This window comes from Hippocampus guttulatus, chromosome 22 (assembly GCF_054856545.1).
Source record: "Hippocampus guttulatus isolate MCC_2025c chromosome 22, RoL_Hgut_1.0, whole genome shotgun sequence".
In the NCBI taxonomy this organism is placed as follows: domain Eukaryota; kingdom Metazoa; phylum Chordata; class Actinopteri; order Syngnathiformes; family Syngnathidae; genus Hippocampus; species Hippocampus guttulatus.
In genome coordinates, this window is record NC_141282.1 from 1,633,002 (window position 1) to 1,652,304 (window position 19,303).

Here is a 19,303-nt window from a genome sequence, read left to right on the forward strand (position 1 = left end):
CTGCGCTCTATGATCCGGCACGCGTGTAAACACTCGTAAATGTAGCGTTGAGAATTCACGAAGAAAATATTTAAATGAATCCTTTTGAGCGCGCGGCGGCCTCCGACTACATTTGAAGACAAACGACGAAGCCGAGATGAAGAATAAATCCAAGTCTGCGCATCACAGATCCGAGAACACCTACAGGGTAAGAACACTGAGATTATAAACTGTTGTGTACACGTGTGGAAGTAGCTTCATGCTTTTTTAAACAACCTTTTTTTAATTTTACACGTAACGCCTTTGTATTCAAGCTAATTGGCTGCAACGTGCAAACTAGCCCATAGTCGACTTTTTGTGCGTACTTACAAATTGCTTTTATATGACTCGAGACTACACTGTTCAATTATACTAATGCATTTTTACTTATGTTGCAAATACACCTTGCAGTTTCTTACCTTTGCTGAGCGGCTTGCCAATGTCAAGATTAACGTCATCCACCGGATTGACAGAACTGGATCCTATGCAGAGGTATGCCCTACAGATCATGGAAGCATTTTAATTTACTGAGGTAACTCACTCATAACATCGTTTTGGAATGCAGGAAGTCGAAACCTATTTCTTTGAAGGCCTGACAAAATGGAAAGACCTCAACGTGACCGAAAACTTCAGTATGTCCAAAGCAGAACGATTGCTCCGTTGTTTGTAATTAAGTTCTGATTCACCACCTCTTCTTCTTCTTCAGCTACATTTTTGAAGGAGGTCTCCAACAAGTGTCAGTCGTTCAACATGCTGGTTTTCCATCAAAAGTCGATCGTGGAGAGTCTGAAAACACACCTGGCAGTCACCAGCAGTCTGGCCTACCAACCTCTACTAGAGTAATATGATTAATAGTAGCAGCTTTTGTTTGGCTAAACCTGACCTGCCTGATAATTAATCCCCAGTCTGGTGGTGCGGTTGGCCCGAGACCTGCAAACCGACTTCTACCCTCACTTCCCGGACTTCTTCACGCTGATCACAGCAATGCTGGACACCAAAGACACGGAGGTGCTGGAATGGGTTTTTACATGCCTCTCCTACCTGTACAAGTACTTGTGGAGGCTCATGGTGAAAGACATGGACAACATCTACAGGTGAGACTACCGTTGTCTTCAGTGAAATAGGATGAAAATTCTGGTCATATCGGTGTATTCAAATTTCTATATTTCCTCCTGTCAGCTTGTACAGCAAATTACTGGAGCACAAGAAGGAGCACATCCGCAAGTTCGCAGCAGAGAGTTTTGCATTTCTGATGAGAAAGGTAGGTCTCGAATGGCAGAGAATCCATTTTTATGTTTTGATACAAGTGTACAAGTCTTTAGTGTTGTCCTATCCTGTAGGTTCCCGATCTGGACGCCCTGCTGTCTCTCGTGTTCTCCGACCTGCAGCAAAATCCTGACAAGGCAGAAGGCGCCGGCCAGTTGTTGTTTGAGATGTGCAAAGGTGTCCGGCACATGTTTCACTCCTGTGCGGCAACCGTAAGAGACACTTTTGTTGTCAAATGACGTACAAGTGGTTTCAGTTGGAGTTTTTGACCCCAGGCTTCTCATTACATACTGACTTTGTCTCAACCTCTCCTCTAACTAGGCACTCCCTGCTGCGCTACGGAAGATGGGACCTGCAACCAACCAGGGAGCCCCTTTACCGTGGGACCTGGTGCGAGATGCGTTGGATCACACAGCCCAGGCTGCAGCCAATCATGTGGACAAAGAGCACTTCTTGGTTTTTTGGGAGTCCTTCCAGGTAAGAAGGCTGAGATGCCGGGTTTTAGCTGGGTTGGTGGTCAGCATTAAATTCAGTGAAACATCACTTAGATGGAAAATATGGCAAGTAGATCAATATTTTGTGATGCTTTTGGTGATGAATAAGTGATGCAGTTTTAAAAAAATATATATATGCCAATTGAATAAAATGTTGAAAATATAATTTCTTTAAAAAAATGCATTTTTGTGACACATGCTCACTGTTGGACTCCAGCTCCTGCCATCACTCAATTGGCCGTGCCCCTTCAAGGCACAAATCCAATCGGACAGTCCCGTATACAGTGGTACCTCTACTTACAAAATTAGTTGGTCCTGGAAGAAATTTCTGAACTAGAAAATGTTGTAAGTTGAGACGCGTTTTCCAGGTAAGTGCCCTAATCCGTTCCAAGACCTCCCAAAATTCAGACATAGTTTTCTAAAGCATAAAAATGCATCAAAAGATGTTACAGTTAGATTATTGCACAATAAATCAGAGTTGTTTATAATGTAAAAATAAATAAGTAAAGAATAAAAATGATGGTCATATAATTTTTAACTCTGTCCTCATTGTTTTTTGTCCCCATTAGTTCACATTCTCTCTCAGAAGAGATTTTTGCCTGGCGTTTTGGAAAGAACTGATCCAAGGACGTTTGCTTTTGTCGACTTTTAGCAAACATCAGCATAGTGAGCGATCGCCCGACTGGTGAACACTTTTTCTGGGTGATTCACATTTACGTAAAAGGGGCGAATGACGAGGATGTTGCAAAGACTCATATCTATTCATCTATCGACACACATAGACACATTCGATAGAGGTCCCTCTTAGCCAATGGGATGCCAGGAAGATGCTAGGTAATATCCAATGGCAGAGCAGATCGAAGTATGTTGCGTTCAGGAAACTCGGAGCTGTGAGTAGAAATTTCTTTCATAAAAAGAGGCAATAGTTTCCTGTTGAGGCGTTTCGTAACTTTCGTAAAATTTCGTATGAAAAGACGTTCATAAGTAGAGGTACCACTGTATAATAATGACACTTTATAGAAGCAATTTCTTTTTTTTTTTAAATTTTATTTATTTATTGCTGGAATGGTAGATATTACACTGCTATTTTTCTTTATTTAAAAACACAACCAAAACTTGCTTTTTAGGGGCCTGGAACCGATTGTTGGCATTTCAGTTTACGCCAATGGGGAAAATTGAATTACAAGCTTGGTCAATAAAATGAATTCAACTTTGCAGACAAAGTATAGTCATTTTTATTCATTCATTCATTAATTTAAATCAGGAACCGTTTTAAAGTCACATGGACCAACTTCTTGGGTATTGATTGCGAAGAGCTCCCGGTTTGGTGCACACTTCAGACCTCACAAAATGGCTCCAATTACCTTGAACGGTGTTACAAGCAATAATTAATGATAAACCATATTAATGATTTCCTATGTCACCTATGCTCGAATTCACAGGGTGGTGTGGACGAAGTTTTTAGTATTTTGGAGGCCAAGGGAGAGGAGGCTGGCCCCGCAGGCGAGCAGCTGGAAAGGCTGCTGTTCGTCCTCCACACCTTGGTGTCTCACAAGGACGGCGCGAAGATCACAAAGCCGGAGGCCGTCTGCCAGGTACAAGCGGAGCACCGTCGTCATCTCCTTCGAAGCCGGTTCAAGTTCTAATTGTCACCAAGTGTCATTTTTGTCTCATAGACCGCGTTGCGCCTCGTGCAGAGCGCGACGCTTTCCTCGCCCTGTTCACGGCTCCTCCTCCAAATCTTTTCCTCCCTGCTGCTCGGGGAAAACATCAGACTCCCTGATGCTCTCGTCCAGCAGATAGTTCACAAGGTATGCCTGATTGATTTGGGGGGGGGGGGGGGGGGCATCGAGTTTGGTCTTGGAACGTATTCAAGTTGCTAAGTTGGGGTATCACTGTACTGTGGTCCACTGCGCAAATGCTCCTCCTCATCCTGCAGGTGTTTGCCAGCTCAATGGGAGAAGACCTCATCCTGGAGTTCACCAAGGAGATGTTTCCCATGAAGCAGTTTGAGCAGGTGAGTTGGCATTGTCTTTTTTTTTTTGAGCTTTTTACCATAACGCCCTCGCTCTTGCCGACTCCAGCTCTTCCTCCCCACCCTCCTGCGCTTCACCGCCGGCTTGTTTGCCTGCGGCGATCCCGTGTCCCGCCACCGTGCCCTCGAGGTGCTCGTCAACTTGATCCTGGCCAAAGCGCCGCCGCCAACGGACGGCGCCATGGCTTTTGAGACCTACCCGCTGCTCTTCACGGGACAGACCACCGGGTGACTTGGGAGTTTTAAGTTGTTCTGTGTGAGGTACAGGTTAAAGCCGGGTCTAACACATATATATATATATATATATATATATATATATATATATATATGTATGTGTGTATATATATATATATATATATGTATGTGTGTATATATATATATATATATGTATATATATATATATATATATGTATGTATATATATATATATGTATATATGTATATATATATGTATATATGTATATATATGTATGTATATATATATATGTATGTATATATATATATGTATATATGTATGTATATGTATGTGTATATATATATATAATACCTTTGGCGCCATCTTGTGGCATCCCGAGTTGCTCAGTTCAATTTTCGGCTCAAAGCAAAAAATCGACCCAAATCAACGACTGGTATCTCAATAGACTCAAGGTGTATTATGTATCAATTTAACAAAGCTTTACTGATTTTTTTGGGGGGGGGTTTCAATGTTGTATTTCTTGTCAGCCTGTTCAGTCACCAAGGGAAACCAGAGCAGAGAGCAGTGCCTGAGCTGGTGCTGTCACTTATCGCATTACCTGAGCAGCAAAACGGGCCCATTGCAGATCTGTCGCTACCTTGGAGCGCACTGGTGCTGCTGCCTCACCTCAGGTAACACGTCGGGGACTGGGTGATGGGGCTTAAAAGTATTTTTTGTTCATACATATCCGATTTTAATTGATTTTTTTTCCACCTCCTCATTTTTGGTTATCGAAAAAGCAAACGCCTATGATGTTATTCAAAACTAATTTTGTTGTCAGTTTTTTTTTTTTTTTCACCATCTGGGATTTCCTGACCCAATATTTTCTGGAAAGTTTTTTTCTTAAACTTGCAGCCACATAATACAAATACATTTTTTGGACACTTAAGAAAATAAGGGGGAAATGTTTCTAATCAAAACATGAAAACACGAGTCTTAATATATTGTCTTTGTAAATGTTCAACAATAAAATTAATGATTTTTTTTATTAAAAAAGGCAAATTAAAAATTTTAAAAATTGTCCTGACAAACTTAATAGCAAAATAATTTACCTGCATTTGTATCATGTTGCATTCACAGAAAGAATTATTCTACTTTTGACAAAAATACTGTTTGTTTTTTTGTCTTTTCTAGGCCTCTTGTTCCCGCTAATGTCTTCCCCGCAGTCACTGCCTTTTTAAACCACCTACTGTGTGAAATTGAGATGGAAAAACTGGCAAAAGGTATTCCATCTTATTTTCCACCCCCTTGCAATTCAACAATTCATTTTTGATTTTTAATTACTGCATTGTTGTTTACCTTTCCGTCTCCCCAGCTGGTTTGTTTGTTGCCACACAAGCCCTAAGCTGCCTCCTCACTCTGGACAGCTCGGCTGGGCCGCTCTCTTTGGTCCCTGTGGACAAAGTCACCGGCATCTTACGGTATATGTGACAAAATAATGCAACACTAAGGAGTAGGCCTTCGATAACAAGGCTTTTATGGTGTGCTCCTTTCAGGAAGTTCCCCACAGAGCTGTCAGCCCTGCTTTTCGGAGACCTCTATTACACCCGCCTGTCCTTGAGCGGTGCTTCCGAGCACCTATCTCATGATGCACTTTTAGACGTTTACCAGATTCTGCACAGCAACGTGTCCTCTAACATATCCAAGGTGCATCTAAAGACTTACATTGGTGCATCATGTACCGAATTTTTTGCATTATAAGGCACTTCGGATTATAAGGCGCACCTTCAATGAATGGCCTAATGAGGCCACATTAGGGCAGCCCTAATGGAAACCACATTAGTGCTGCGTTTGCGCTATGTATCCACTAGAGGGAGCTACGCTAAACGGAATACAATACAATACCGTTAATATTTATAATAATTTATATAGAGCCTTCACAGCTCCTGCCGCTTGAACAAAGCCGTGAGAACTGGTCACAAATATGGACATGAAACCTGTAAATACAAATGGCATGACAAAATAGATGAAAGACAAAAGTGATGAAGACAATCGAATCAACAAAAAGGCACACAACGCTCATGGGCTCACTTCCACAAGGGGCTAAATATCCTTTGATGTTTTGCTTGGCTCCTTCTTCCTTCGTTTAGTCAGTAGTTAACTGCTTTTGGTATTATCTTCGCAGAGCTCACAAAGTAGTTGCCTCTTTGAGTGTGTGTTGGCAAATAAACATGTCGGGCAGAAAAAGCATTTTAGGTTCCAATTGGTTCCTGCTAATAATCACCACTAGATGGCGTAGGGACACTACCAGGGAAACAATGGCGACTATAAAGAAACTAACACCATATATAAGGCGCATCGGATTTTAGGGTGCACTGTCGGCTTTTTAGAAAATTCAATGCTCATGGGTGCGCCTTATAGTGCGGAAAATACGGTAGTCGTGTGAACATGCTTTTAATATCATGACTTCTTATTTTCTAGATGCGTCTGCTGACCCTGAGGATCCTTTCGCACTTTGAGCCAAAGCTTCCTGCCCCAGAGGAGGTATAGCTCTCACATTTTAAATTAAATCCAGTCTCAATAGATGCCGTTGATAACGCGTCCAATGGCTTTTCTTCCGTCCAGCCTGATGAGAGCATGGAGGCGCAGCCGGTGTTCGCCATGTGCCTGCAGGCGGAGCTGGTGCCCGCCTCCCTTCAGGACTACCGGGAAAAGCTGCTGTACCTTTGCAAGCTGCGGCATGACCTAGTCCAGCGCAGCTTGCCCCAGGGGCCACACGGCACCTTCCAGCAGGTACGGATGAGATCATCAAATTCCCCCAGGAAATTTGAAGCACTGTGACGAAATGAGCTAAGTTTACTTTGGTGCTGAGAAAACCGTCGTCGTGAGATTGTTTTACGAAACAGGCCAAGATTTGAAATTTGTGAGAAAATGTAAAACCAAGCAAATTAAAAAAACAAAAACACACCCACGTGTCATCTCTATACACACACCGTCCACACACACGTGGAACATGCATTTGATATTGGGAACAGAGGAAACGAGTATGGCCACTATAAGATAAGATAAGATAAGAAAATGTTATTTGTCTCACAATGGAGAAATTCCCAATTTACAGCAGCAAAATTATGAAAGGGAGAGGTAGAAGAATGAAAAGTACATGAATTATAAAATACAAATATAAGCATATTAAAAATGGGTGACATTCAAAGTAAAAACTGAAGAGTAAAATGACCACCGTCTGTGTAGAAATGAATGAAGCCTCCACAAAATTACGCTACATAATTAGCGTCATACATAATTTTTTATTTTTTGCTTACCTCTGCTCTGACCCCAAACTAAGTCCCAATTGCACCTTTACGATGAAATTACAATAAATATAGTGCATGATTTCGTAAAAGCCGACACTCCTTTACATATCGCACACACTGTGTTTGGAGTGTAAAAAAAAAATCACCTTTTAAAACATTAATCTTCATTTGACTTCTCCCACTTGAGAAATACAAGCCGAAACTGTCATTGCTCTTCACTTTTTGCCTTTCCAGGTCCCTCTGCGTTACCTCTTAGCTATGCTGTTTGTCAACTTCAAGCCACTGTGGGATACTGTCATTGAGCTACTTGGGTTAGTATCTAGTTTTTAAATGTAAAAGTAGGCATCTGCCGCTGTCTATTTGAAAAAGGGTGAACAAACTGTGCACTATTTGTGCATAATCAACATTGAGTCTCTGTTTTGTGCAGGAGCCACGCCAAGGGGATGGACAACAAAGATTTCTGGGTGGTGTATCATGAACATCTCGAGAAGGTGGCAGTGTTAGCTGGTAGGTTTTGCAACTCTGGTGGTGTACTTTAAGCTCCCGTCACCAAGTGTTGTTCACCTCTCCTTCTTCGTATTGTAGAAGAACAACTTCAGGATGGTGGTGATGACAGCGATGATGAAGTGGAAGACACGGAGGTCCAGGCTGGGCCCGGCTGCGACGTCATCGAAAGTGGCGACTTGGGGGTCCTGTTTCTCCAGCAACTCAGGTCGAGCTCAGACCCCAACGAGAGGACGGACTTCTCCAACTTCCGCAGCCTGATGTGGCGCGCCATGGCCCAGTTTCCAGACAGGGTGGAGCCCCGTAGCCGGGAGCTAAGCCCCCTGCTGCTGAGGTTCATCAGGTGAGTGTTCAGTCGACCCAACCCCTAGATTCAACCCGATCACAAATATCCTCATTTTCTGACTTATCGGAAACAGGAATGAGTTTTACCCAGCTGACATGCTGGTGGCACCGACTCAGGACCTGAGGAAAAAGAACGACACTGCGTTCGAGGCCTCCACGATGACTGAGGAGGAGGGGGAGGAGCAGGAGGAATTAGAAGAGGAGGAGAGGGATAAACGGCAGAAGAAAGCGCCACCACGGCGAGCGGCTTCAAAGTAATGGTGCACTTTGAACAGATGCTTGTGTGAATTCAGAGCGATACATTTGAACGATCTTGGAAATGCAGAAATTACAACAGCTTTCAATATTTAAACCAAATTTTCTTTTGAAAATGCTGTATTGTTTTTTTAATTATTTCAGATTAAAAAAAACATTAAATTATGTTCAATTAAGGCATTTAATTTAATTTTTCAAACGTATATTTAAAGAGATTTCCAGCTAGCAAGGATGTAGCGTTTAGCCTGCTAACAAAATGATGACACCTGAATGTTTTTTTTGTTTAGTTTTTTTTTTGGGGGGGGGTGAATTCTCCATTAATAAATCTAAAGCTAAAGAAGGTGTTAAATATTATATATTGTTGTCTTCATTGTTGTATTATATTTATACAATTTGTGACATTATTTTTCCCCTCCAGACAGCTAATCGCCCACCTGAATGTTTTTGCCAAATTCACCAACCCTCGCTCGCTTTACATGGAGAGCAGCCTGAGAGAGCTCTACAACCAAGTAATCCTAAAAAATTGCTCATCTGTTTTTGTTTGTTTGTTTTTAATAACTACTAATGTCCTCCTGTGTTTCTCTTCTCAGCTCCTCTGCCACCAGGACCGGCAAATCCAGCGAGTGGCCCTCCAATGTATTCTTACGTACAAAGACCCCTACGCAGTCCCGTACAAGTAAGCAACGTTCATGGTGGACACACAGAGCATCTTTCTTTCTTTCAATGGAGCCCCTTGTGACTGTCTTGTATTGAACACGGGGACTGTTGAGATATAGCCGCTGCTCACGAAAATGTGTATTCTGTAAGCTATATCGTTTATTCGCCTAAATAAAGTGTTTGTGTTTATTTTTTGACCTTTAGTAAATGTTTTATGTTGTTTCAGGGAGAATCTGGAGAAGCTGTTAGATGACAAGCATTTTAAAGAAGAAATCGTCCATTTTAACATCTCAGAGGAGACGGGAGTTGTGGATGCTTCACACAGAGCTGGCCTCATTCCATTACTCATGAGGTATCTTTTTTTTTTTTTTTTTTTTTTTTTAATTATGTTATAGTTCTTCTGTTTTGTGCCGCACTGTCATTCCAGTAGCTCACGTTTCTGTCCGTGTGGGTTTTTGTGATGTTTTCGTCGCACAGGATCCTGTTCGGCCGTCTGCGCAGTAAAGGCAGCAGTCGCTTCCAGAGCAAGGCCAGCGCCTCTACGCGTTCATCCATCATCCTGCGTTTTCTTGCTGGATGTCAGGAGGTGGAGCTGGGCATGTTCGTTGATCTCCTGCTGGAGCCCGTCTCTCATCACAGCGAAGGTGACCAAGCTTGACATTTCAGAAACGGTCTTCATCCAGCTATTCAGGCCAAATTTCAGTTCAAAACGGTCCCCCAAAAATGGTGACCTCACTCACATTGAATTAAAATGTAATAAAGAAATTCACGAAGCTGGAGGGTTCCATTTAACTTAACCATATTATGATTTTTTTAACACTATTAATGTTGTTAATTGGGGGAAAGTAAAACGATTTGTGGTTCACTTTGATTGTTAGCATTCACTCTGTTTAAAAAAAATGATGCCAAAAAATTTCTCATGTTCCATAACCCGAAAACAAACTTGGTTCTTTTGTCTCTTTCAGGTTCCTGTGGGGACGCTGTACAGAGAGCGGTGGCCGGGACGGACATTGGCGCCGTGCTGCCGCTGGGTCGCCAGCACAGCCTCCTTAACATCATCAACGTGGTCATCCAGAAGCTGGGCCACCTCATCGAAGTCTACCTGCCCAAAGTGCTGCAGATTCTTCTGTGCGTCACCGCCTCTGTGTCGGCCCTGCTGGAGATCAGGGAACAGGTAGGCCATCTCCTTGATTGAAAATTAGATATTAGTCTCTTTTATTGTTGCTTTTTATTTTTTGGGTGGTTATTGGGACGTCACGTCATCCACAGCAGGACTGTAACTGTATCTCCATTTTTCATCCGTAGCTGCGGCCAGGTTGCATCAATCCTCTGAAGAACCTGAGGCGTCTCGGCATCCTGAGAATCCAGGACTTTTTCGAGAACTTTGACAGCTTCAACTTCAGCGCCGATCAGCTGGACGGCGTCTTCATGGCTGCTGTGTGGCCTCAGGTGAGTGGTGGAAACGTAACTTTGCTCCCGTTGCTTTCAAAATGAGTGCGCTTAATCACGATTTCACTTTTTTTTTCCCCCAGGTTCATCGCCTCCCGACTGAAAGTCCATACTCGCCCACACCGCTCCTGAAGCTCATCCATGTGTGGTGCAAACACCCCAGGTTCCGATGTCATATTTCCGTCATTGTTCTTATTCATTAAAATCCACGTAGAGTTCTCCTAAATCGTCTTTTTCCCTCGATTATGTTCCAGGTACTTCCCACTTCTGTCCAAGCAGCGGCCGGGCCACCCGGAGTGCGACGTTCTCCTGAACGTGTTTGCCCTCCTGTCCGCCAAGAACATCTCACCAGCCACCATCGCCGTCGTCATGGACATAGCTGAGGCCATGGCAACCACGCAGGACTTTGTCGCCACGGAGACAGAGGCAGAGCTGAGTGTGGGCGGCAGTGTGTTCCCGCAGCCCGCCGAAGCCACGCTTGCTGCAGGTTAGCGGACCAATTAGCATTCAACCGTTTTCCTTACGGCTTGTCTGCTGACCGAGACCTACCAATAGATTAATTGATGCCCCCTCTTAACTCATTCAGTACCAGCCAATTCTGGACCAAGTCTGAAAAGACGTTTAAAAACGTCTTTGGGAGTGAATGAGTTAAAAGGGGTTTATAATTGTGCATCGATGCCAGCTAAGCATTCACGGCGTGCATCTAATGTGTACACAATCATGAGCCGATGTCACATCATCGTCTGTATTCATTAAATCAACACATGGGCAAACAAATCAGCCAAATTTTTGACTGCACGTGAGGTGCGTTCGAGGGCCGCCAACCAAACAAGATGTCTGAAAAGCTGGCAGAGAACCCCATCAATGAATTCAGGTTCACAACAAAACCGAGATTCCAGCAGATGGCGCCCAATCACTACATTTTTTTGGTTTTGCAGGAGATTTTCTCTGCCTAACAGAACTGTCGGACAAATCTTAACGTGCACATATTTTTTTCCAGACTCATGGACGCAGGGCTCCAGGCTCTTACTGCCTCACATCACCACCGTGCTGCACTACCTCAGCGGCATAGTCCGAAACACCGATAGGCTGAAAAAGAAAAAATTCCGCCCACAGGTGTCCAAGGAACTCAACATCCTGTCCAAGCAAGTTTTCGCCTTGTTCCTCATTTTTTAAATTTTTTTAAACCGTGTCTGATTCTTTATTTGCGTCTGTTTTGTTCTTATTCATCTCCCAGGATCAGTCGGTTTGTTAGCGACAAAGAGCAGAGTTCAACGCTGATTCGGCTTTTACTGCCTTATCTATTGAAAGGCAAAAACTCTGAGGTAGTGCTTCTTTTTTTCTTATGCATTTCAAAACTTTTTTTTTAATAGCCGGTGAATGACTTGAGTGCCTTTATTTCAGGAGACAGAACTGGACATCCTGGCTACCGTACAGAATTTGCTGCAGCAGTGCGTGCAGCCCTCGGCTTTTCTGCAGCCGCTCAGCAAACTCTTCTCCGTCATTCACAACAAGCTGCCCAGGAAGGCTCTCACCAGCGTCTTCCAGGTACTTGGAGTGCTGAGTCTTTTTTTTTTTTTTTTTTTTTTTACAGGTGCTCAAGTTTCTGACTCACTGTCGTGTTGTCCTCTTACGTTTAGACGCTGTCAGACATGGATCCTTCGCTCAAATACATCACTGACATGACCACAAAGGTAGCTTTGAGCACTTGGGATACCTCGATGTCAATCGAAACGTAGTTCTCTCATACCTGACGTGGATAACCACTCCTCCCCAGCTCAACGCCTTCGACAGTCGCCACCTTGATGAGGTTTACTTTGACGTCCGCCTGACAGCTTTCCAAGACGCCACCAGGCGGATAAGAGAGATGAAATCCCTTGATCTTGACTACATCGGCACCGTCATACAAAACTGCTTCCACACTTACGAGGTGAGAATGTTGTTGGAATGCCGAGCGCCAAGCTGATAAATTTGACCATCGTCACGCTCGACTTCATCTTTACAGATCGGAGACATGTCGCTGGGCGACAACGCCACCTTGTGCCTGTCAACAATAATCGTCCAGCTGGCGGCGGTCGGCGCAGGGGAGAAGGTTTACCGGGACGTCATCCAACACACCATCTTGGACGCCATACACAAGGGACTCCGGAGCAAGACGGAGGTATTTTCATTTTGAATCCGGTATTTTGTAATCAAGTTTCTAATACTGCATTACGGCTACAGTAGACTATTGGAAAATGAATGGAGGGAGGCGCAATAGTAAAAGCAACGGTCATTCGGCTGTGTTCACAAAATACAGGATTTCCGTCATTAAAAAGCATTAAACTCATTCAGTACCGGCCAATTCTGGACCAAGTCTGAAAAGACGTTTAAAAACGTCTTTGGGAGTGAATGAGTTAAAAGTCAGTCAATGGATTGTATGTAAATTAAGGACGAAAAAGCAAAACAAGTACGTCGTCCCAGAACGAAGCGGAGGCTCGGAGGGGTTCGAGCCTTTTCCGTTGCCAGTCCCTCTCTTTGGAATGACCTCCCACTGAACCTTCGGCAAGCCCCCTCGCTGCCAATCTTTAAAACTCGTCTTAAAACTTCTTTTTTTATTTTTATTCTTTGGCTTTTGACTGAGCATGAGACTTGATTTTTAGTTTTTGTTCTTTCTACTATCTTTGCTATTCATTTCTTGTTTGTTGTTGTCTGAATTATTTTTGCTCCTTGTACAGTGCTTTCTATACAGCGGCGGTTGGTTTAAAGTGCTCTATAAATACAGTTGAGTTGAGTCCAGAAGGAGATAGATGAGAGAGATAAAATCCACACAGGTACATTTGTGGAGACTGGGGACACTTAATTTACACTCAACAAAATGGGAGTTTCTGACATCCTTCATGTTGCAATTAATTTCCTCTTAATTCGTAAAGAAAAAAGTACAGCGTCCAACATGAAGTGCTAATGCTGCCTAGTGCCGGAAAAATGACCTCAACATAAATCTCGACTGAATGTTTTACACTCCTTTTAACGCTATATATGACCAAAAGTATTACATTTGATTTTCTCATACGTGCAGAAACCCTGAAATATTTGAAACTGTAAGACCCAAAACCTGTAGTGGGGAGTGAGCATTTGAATCAAAGTCTACCGTCTTCTCTATGTTAGAGCGTGCAGCACGAATATACCAACGTACTCGCCTGCCTGGTGAAGACCTTCCCCACGAAGAAAGAATTCCGTGACATGGTGCAGCTCACCGACTACAACGACCCAGAGTCGGACTTCTTCGAGCACATGAAGCACATTCAGGTATAGAATCTTTTACATCCATCTTCCCTCTTGAGATTCTTATCGTTTGTGTGTGTCTTCCTCTAGATCCACCGTCGGGGTCGAGCCCTGAGGAAGTTAGCCAAGCAGCTAACTGAGGGCACTGTGGTGTTGTCGCCGCGTTCGTTGCAGAATTACATCATGCCTTACGCTTTGACGGCCCTGATGGACGAGAAAATGCTGCAGGTGACGCTCGCGTCGTCACGCTCACAATGCATTTGACTTTTGTCTCGTAATATTTTTTTCCTGGTGGTGCACGGCAGCGCGAGAACATGACAACGGCGTGCGTGGACATTGTGGCCGCCGTGTGTCGCCGGCTGACCTGGTCCAAGTACCTGTACTACCTGAAGCATTTCGTTCACGTCCTGCAGACGTCGCAGGTCGAGCAGAAGCTGGCTGTGAGGTGGGTGACCACTCAACGAATTCTTATTTTCATATTCCGTTTGAACTCCTCTCATTTTGTCGTCGTCCTGTCACCTCCAGTTTGCTCGTCAAAGTCCTCGAGGCATTCCACTTTGACCATGAGACCCTCACCCAAGAGATGGAAGCTGCTAAAGCCAAAGAAGGTGAAAACTTTTAAAAAGGGGTACAATGTGTTGAATTTGTTTTTCTTCATTAAAAAAAAACAATAATTTAAGTGGGATTTAAGAAGTAAATATTTTTGGAGTATTCCCCATGATAAATACAGTGAAACTCCTCGACAACGAAATCATGTTTGGAGCAAGACATTTTTCACAACAGGGGGTTTTTCACTGTCGCAAATTTTATCTCAGATGTAAACACACACACACACACGCACCATATATGTGTACTCTTTATTTTTATTCCAATAATGTACATAGTGCATAAATATGAGCATACACTCATTTGATATTGTTTAACATTAACATATAATTATTTTATATTAATCACTCCACTTTGTTGGTTTTAATAAGTCATTTATACTCTTTTGCTTCCCAACACTTCTCAAATTCTTGGATAATGTTTTTTATTTTGCTTCCTTTGTCTTTCATTTTTACCCTCTCCTCCAGCGTCATAGCTCTTCTTGTCTTAGCTGCTTGACATCCAAAGGTCCGTTTTGTCGCCATTTTAGCAATTCAGCGTTCTTGCTGCGTCTGAAACGAACGATAACAAATACTTCCTGGACTACTGCGCATGTGTAAACCAGTGTAGTGGTTGCTGTTGCTGTTTCCAAACGAAGCAGTAGAGGTCGCTGTTGGATTCGACTTTTGCGGAAGGCTTGTTTTCGTTGTAGTGAATCTCGTCGCGAGCCAAGAGCAGAGAAAAAGATTTCGTATAACGGAACAGGGGGATTTTTCGTCGTAGGGGGAGCTTTCATGCTTGAAAATGTTTTCACATTAGGGGGTATTTTCGCCCATGTAGGTTTCGCTGTGGAGGAGTTTCACAGTAAGGGTTCACTTCAATAGTTTTTTTTTTTTTGTTTATGAAGCTGCAAGTTCTGCGATGGATGTCGAGGAAGAGGCCGCAGCCGAACAATCGGAGTCGAGTGACGATGAGGAGGCCATGGAGATCGATGGCAAACCTTCTCTGCAAGCTGTCGCCGTGGAAACGCTGGATGAAGGACAAGTTTCCTCCGAGAAAGCGACCGCCGCTAAAGCCAAGAAACCCCCGGCTCCCAAGCCCGTGGTGGTTTCCTGTGGTCTGCCGCAGAGTCAACAGGAGCTGAAGTCGCTCATCAGCACCATCCAGCAGAGCGTCATGAGCAGCGTGTTGCCTCGCCTTCAAAAATGTCTCAACGCCAAAGTATGATTTTTTAAATGTATTTATTTTTTAAATCGCCGTCAATGGCAGCAAAGTGTGTATTTGCGAATCTCTAGGTGAAACGTGACGATGAGCACAAGGCGGTGAAATCCAAGGAGGTGAAGGAAGAAGAAGTGGCGCACATCCCGATAGCCTTCGCCATGATCAAACTCATGCAAACTCTTCCTCCACACATCATGGAGGCCAACCTGCCAGGGTATCCCCATTTATTTTATTTTTTTGCGCTCTTTGCTTCAATGTGTCCTCTTCTGAAAGGGTCAATGCGTCTTCTTCTGCTTGCCGTCCAGGATCCTGATCAAGGTGTGCGTGGTCCTGAGAAACCGATTCCAGGAGGTTCGCGAAGTTGCCAGGGGAACGCTGGTGAAGATCCTTGAGACGCTGGGTTGCCGCTACCTGCGGTACATGCTGAAAGAGATGCAGGGTATCCTCATGAAAGGCTACCAGGTATAAACTAATTCATGTCAACGCTTGTTATGTCCTTTTATCTGGTCTTGTAATATTTGTTGCATTTTTGGGGGGTTAGTTAAGCTGTACAGCTTCTCCTGCTGCTCATTTAAAAGTTTTGCTCCTGGTATATTGCTGCCATAGAACTATGTTGAGGTTAGTTTAGGAGCTTCATGTGCTGGTTTGCCACCATCTTGTGGCAACGGTGGGCAATTCTCAACCATTTTGGGGGTGTCGTTACTTGCTGATTTTTGCGACTTGTGGGAGGCATCAGTCCCTCCACTGCATTTGATTTTCTTTCTGTATATATATTTTTGATATATTTATTGCGAATAATACAATACGCATTTTAGCAAAATAAACATAAAACAATAATTGATTAAATAATGACACTGGTCGACACTCTTTTTTTCCAAATGTGCCCTCTTTTTTTTTCTCTCTCTGGCGCATCAGGTTTTCAGAATAATAATATTAGTAATATGATAACTATAATATGTGATGTAATATTTATGAATTTAGGGTTCAGCAACAGGTGGCTTTTTTCTGAAATGTCATCTTTTTTTTTATTGGTCAAAATTACAAAAAAAAAAGAAAGTATCATAACCTGATGCGCTTTTTAATATAATTTAGAAATGAGCCATCTGTTATATAAATTGAACATGAGCGTAAAAAAAATGTCCACCCCAAAAGAGAGCAGCAACTCCATCATCTCATCTTCTCTGTGTGTATTTGTCTCCCAGGTCCACGTTCTGACATTTACTGTGTACCAGCTGCTCTTGGCCCTCAGCCCAACTTTGAAAAGTGGTGACCTGGACCCATGCATGAGCATGCTCATCAACGTAAGAAGGAAGCGCTCAGTCTCGTTCTTCGGACTTGCGTATGAGCGCGTTGTGTTTTTATTCATTGGCTTTTCCTTGCACCGCTCAGATCTTCAACAACGAGCTGTTTGGCGTCGTCGCCGAGGAGAAAGAGGTGAAGGGCATCGTCTCGAAACTGATGGAGGCACGGCATAGCAAGAGCATGGACTCCTACCAGATTCTGGCCCAGTTTTGCAGCAAGGAGAGCATCACCATGCTCGTTCTGCCGTTGAAAGAGGTGGGCGCAGTCCGGTTGGATTGTGCTCTTTTCACTGCGCGCGTTTGTTTATTCAATCTGTCGTTGCAGATTCTGGAGAACTCAAAGAGTCTGAAGGTGTGTAACCGCGTTGCCGCAGTTCTGCGGCGCCTGGTTCTGGGTCTGCTGGAAAATACGGGCATGGGCTCCTCTGACATCCTCCTGCTGAGCCACGGTCTTATCAGCCAGAGCCTGCCTCTGCTCACCAAGAAAGACAAGTATGAATGACAGGGAGTGACATGTCTACATTTTGATTATTTAATTTATTCTCATTTTATTTCATTATGTGTGTGTTTTTCATTTATTTATTTTTTTTAGGGACAAAGCTTCAGCAAAGCCTCCACCTGACCCGCGACTCCCCCCTCCTAGCTGCCTACTCCTGCCACCCACTCCAAAGAGGGGCGGTGTGAAAGCTCCCGTCAGCCGCCGAACCAACATGCACATCCTGGTGGATGCGGGTCTTAAGGTAAGGAGCGAGCACAGAACAAAATGATCCAATTTTACTCAAGCCTTTCATGCACCCTGTAACCTGATAACGTCAGATGTCCACTGTAGCAACCGCTGCCCCTGAAAGGGTTCGTTGCAATGTATTTTTGCCAGTGACATTTAATGCCAGGCAGAAAAATGAGCGCAGAGGGGGAAAAAATTAAAGGAAGAAATTTCCTTGCATTCCACTTCCGATGTTATCGCTGTATTTCTATTGGAGGTCTGACTTTTTTTTTTCTTAATGTATGAAATGTGTGCCGTGCTCAAAGTTTGGGAAACGGTGCTGACACAACCAAAACATACCGTATCATAGTCCGCCTCTTTTGGTCGTCTTGATAATCACTCATGTTCTCCAGCTGCTCCATTTGAGTCTGAAGAAAGCCAAAGTGACGTCATCCATGGAGTCGGCCCTCGAGATGTTGGACCCTTTTGTGCCGATGCTGCTTGAATGCCTCACCTCCATGCACGTCAAGGTGGGAGCAGCTCATATTTTGACCCAACCTGGCTTCCAGAATTGAATTCCTTTTTTCCACCCTCTAATTAGGTGATCACGGAAGCTCTGGTAGCCTTCACGTGGGTGCTGAAGTTCCCTCTGCCTGCCGTGGCGGAGAATGTCAATCAGCTGACCAAGCAGCTCTTTGTCCTGCTTAAGGATTACTCCAAGGCCGGAGCCGCCCGTGGGGAGAACTACGTCCTGGTCCAGAATTGCTTTAAGGTCGGCAATTTTTTACGACTTGTCATATTCTGTGCTGTATTCGCCATACTTGTTGTCTCTTTCAGACCATCACCATACTGGTGAAAAATGTGAAGGACAGCAGGATTTCCGAGCCCCAACTGCAGGTCCTGCTGGGATACGCCGAGGAGGACATCTATGACCAGTCTCGACGGGCGACTGCCTTCGGCCTCCTGAAGGTACGTGTAAAAGTGAAAATTCTTGCCCCCTTCAAGGGTTACAGGCGCCTGTAGTCTGTGTCAAAGCACTACTTTTGGCCTCAATGAAAATTTCAACATAGTTCGTGTCATCATCGGCAGACATTGAAGAACAAAAAACGTGAACGTTGGGATAAATGTTAGTCGGATCCCGACCCAGGAACGCTTTGATTTAAAATCTCACCGACTTGTCTCAGGCGATTCTGTCGCGGAAGCTCATCGTTCCCGAGATGCAGCCGCTGATGAGGAAAGTAGCCACGCTGTCGGTCAACGGAAGTAACTCCATGATCCGAGTGCACTGCAGACAGATCTATTTAAAGTACTTGCTGGACTACCCACTGGGGAAGAAACTGCAGCACCACTTGGACTTCATTGTGGCCCAGCTGGCGTATGAACACGACACGGGCAGGGAGTCTGCGCTGGAGATGCTCGCTTACGTCTTCCAGACGTTCCCTCAGGTACTTTTTCGAGCTGCGCAATTAATCCGAAATAATCTTGACAGGTTGTGTTAACTCTTCGCCATGCCGGATTTTATTCTCTTAAGACTTTACTGCGGAGGTACAGCAACATCTTCTTTGCACCGCTGGCCCTGGTGGTGGTCAACGATGACTCTGCGCGCTGCAAGAAAATGGCCGCCATGGCCATCAAGGACCTCCTGGCCAAGGTGGACGTCAACCAGCAGAATTCTTTGTTCTCCCTCGTCAGCAGTTGGCTGAATGAAGAGAAGGCACGTG

General features: G+C 44.1%; 1 protein-coding gene and 1 long non-coding RNA gene across 2 annotated transcripts in view; one reads left to right on the plus strand and one right to left on the minus strand.

Moving 5' to 3' along the window:
* The window catches only part of utp20 (UTP20 small subunit processome component), a 21,810-nt gene continuing 2,507 nt past the window's right edge, over window positions 1–19,303 (plus strand). The window contains exons 1-52 of the mRNA XM_086102834.1: window positions 1–187; window positions 430–510; window positions 584–650; window positions 725–857; window positions 924–1,112; window positions 1,198–1,279; window positions 1,359–1,496; window positions 1,606–1,761; window positions 3,221–3,373; window positions 3,455–3,589; window positions 3,718–3,795; window positions 3,863–4,041; window positions 4,536–4,679; window positions 5,182–5,270; window positions 5,363–5,468; window positions 5,544–5,694; window positions 6,469–6,531; window positions 6,613–6,780; window positions 7,533–7,609; window positions 7,726–7,805; window positions 7,884–8,145; window positions 8,222–8,401; window positions 8,821–8,911; window positions 8,993–9,078; window positions 9,286–9,411; window positions 9,537–9,703; window positions 10,025–10,233; window positions 10,365–10,508; window positions 10,592–10,671; window positions 10,763–10,995; window positions 11,509–11,653; window positions 11,746–11,833; window positions 11,913–12,056; window positions 12,149–12,202; window positions 12,286–12,438; window positions 12,514–12,669; window positions 13,656–13,796; window positions 13,863–14,000; window positions 14,078–14,217; window positions 14,298–14,380; window positions 15,265–15,578; window positions 15,653–15,792; window positions 15,884–16,040; window positions 16,781–16,879; window positions 16,968–17,135; window positions 17,205–17,371; window positions 17,472–17,619; window positions 17,996–18,112; window positions 18,184–18,354; window positions 18,420–18,551; window positions 18,767–19,027; window positions 19,114–19,296. Coding sequence (XP_085958960.1) covers window positions 137–187; window positions 430–510; window positions 584–650; window positions 725–857; window positions 924–1,112; window positions 1,198–1,279; window positions 1,359–1,496; window positions 1,606–1,761; window positions 3,221–3,373; window positions 3,455–3,589; window positions 3,718–3,795; window positions 3,863–4,041; window positions 4,536–4,679; window positions 5,182–5,270; window positions 5,363–5,468; window positions 5,544–5,694; window positions 6,469–6,531; window positions 6,613–6,780; window positions 7,533–7,609; window positions 7,726–7,805; window positions 7,884–8,145; window positions 8,222–8,401; window positions 8,821–8,911; window positions 8,993–9,078; window positions 9,286–9,411; window positions 9,537–9,703; window positions 10,025–10,233; window positions 10,365–10,508; window positions 10,592–10,671; window positions 10,763–10,995; window positions 11,509–11,653; window positions 11,746–11,833; window positions 11,913–12,056; window positions 12,149–12,202; window positions 12,286–12,438; window positions 12,514–12,669; window positions 13,656–13,796; window positions 13,863–14,000; window positions 14,078–14,217; window positions 14,298–14,380; window positions 15,265–15,578; window positions 15,653–15,792; window positions 15,884–16,040; window positions 16,781–16,879; window positions 16,968–17,135; window positions 17,205–17,371; window positions 17,472–17,619; window positions 17,996–18,112; window positions 18,184–18,354; window positions 18,420–18,551; window positions 18,767–19,027; window positions 19,114–19,296 — 7,197 coding nt within the window. The 5' untranslated portion in view covers window positions 1–136. The remainder of the gene's footprint in view (window positions 188–429; window positions 511–583; window positions 651–724; window positions 858–923; window positions 1,113–1,197; window positions 1,280–1,358; window positions 1,497–1,605; window positions 1,762–3,220; window positions 3,374–3,454; window positions 3,590–3,717; window positions 3,796–3,862; window positions 4,042–4,535; window positions 4,680–5,181; window positions 5,271–5,362; window positions 5,469–5,543; window positions 5,695–6,468; window positions 6,532–6,612; window positions 6,781–7,532; window positions 7,610–7,725; window positions 7,806–7,883; window positions 8,146–8,221; window positions 8,402–8,820; window positions 8,912–8,992; window positions 9,079–9,285; window positions 9,412–9,536; window positions 9,704–10,024; window positions 10,234–10,364; window positions 10,509–10,591; window positions 10,672–10,762; window positions 10,996–11,508; window positions 11,654–11,745; window positions 11,834–11,912; window positions 12,057–12,148; window positions 12,203–12,285; window positions 12,439–12,513; window positions 12,670–13,655; window positions 13,797–13,862; window positions 14,001–14,077; window positions 14,218–14,297; window positions 14,381–15,264; window positions 15,579–15,652; window positions 15,793–15,883; window positions 16,041–16,780; window positions 16,880–16,967; window positions 17,136–17,204; window positions 17,372–17,471; window positions 17,620–17,995; window positions 18,113–18,183; window positions 18,355–18,419; window positions 18,552–18,766; window positions 19,028–19,113; window positions 19,297–19,303) is intronic.
* On the minus strand, window positions 15,582–18,231 carry LOC147185950 (uncharacterized). The gene is made up of 3 exons (XR_015099157.1): window positions 17,943–18,231; window positions 17,073–17,351; window positions 15,582–16,001 (listed from the first exon to the last, which is right to left on the minus strand). It is a non-coding gene; the product is annotated as an uncharacterized LOC147185950 (long non-coding RNA).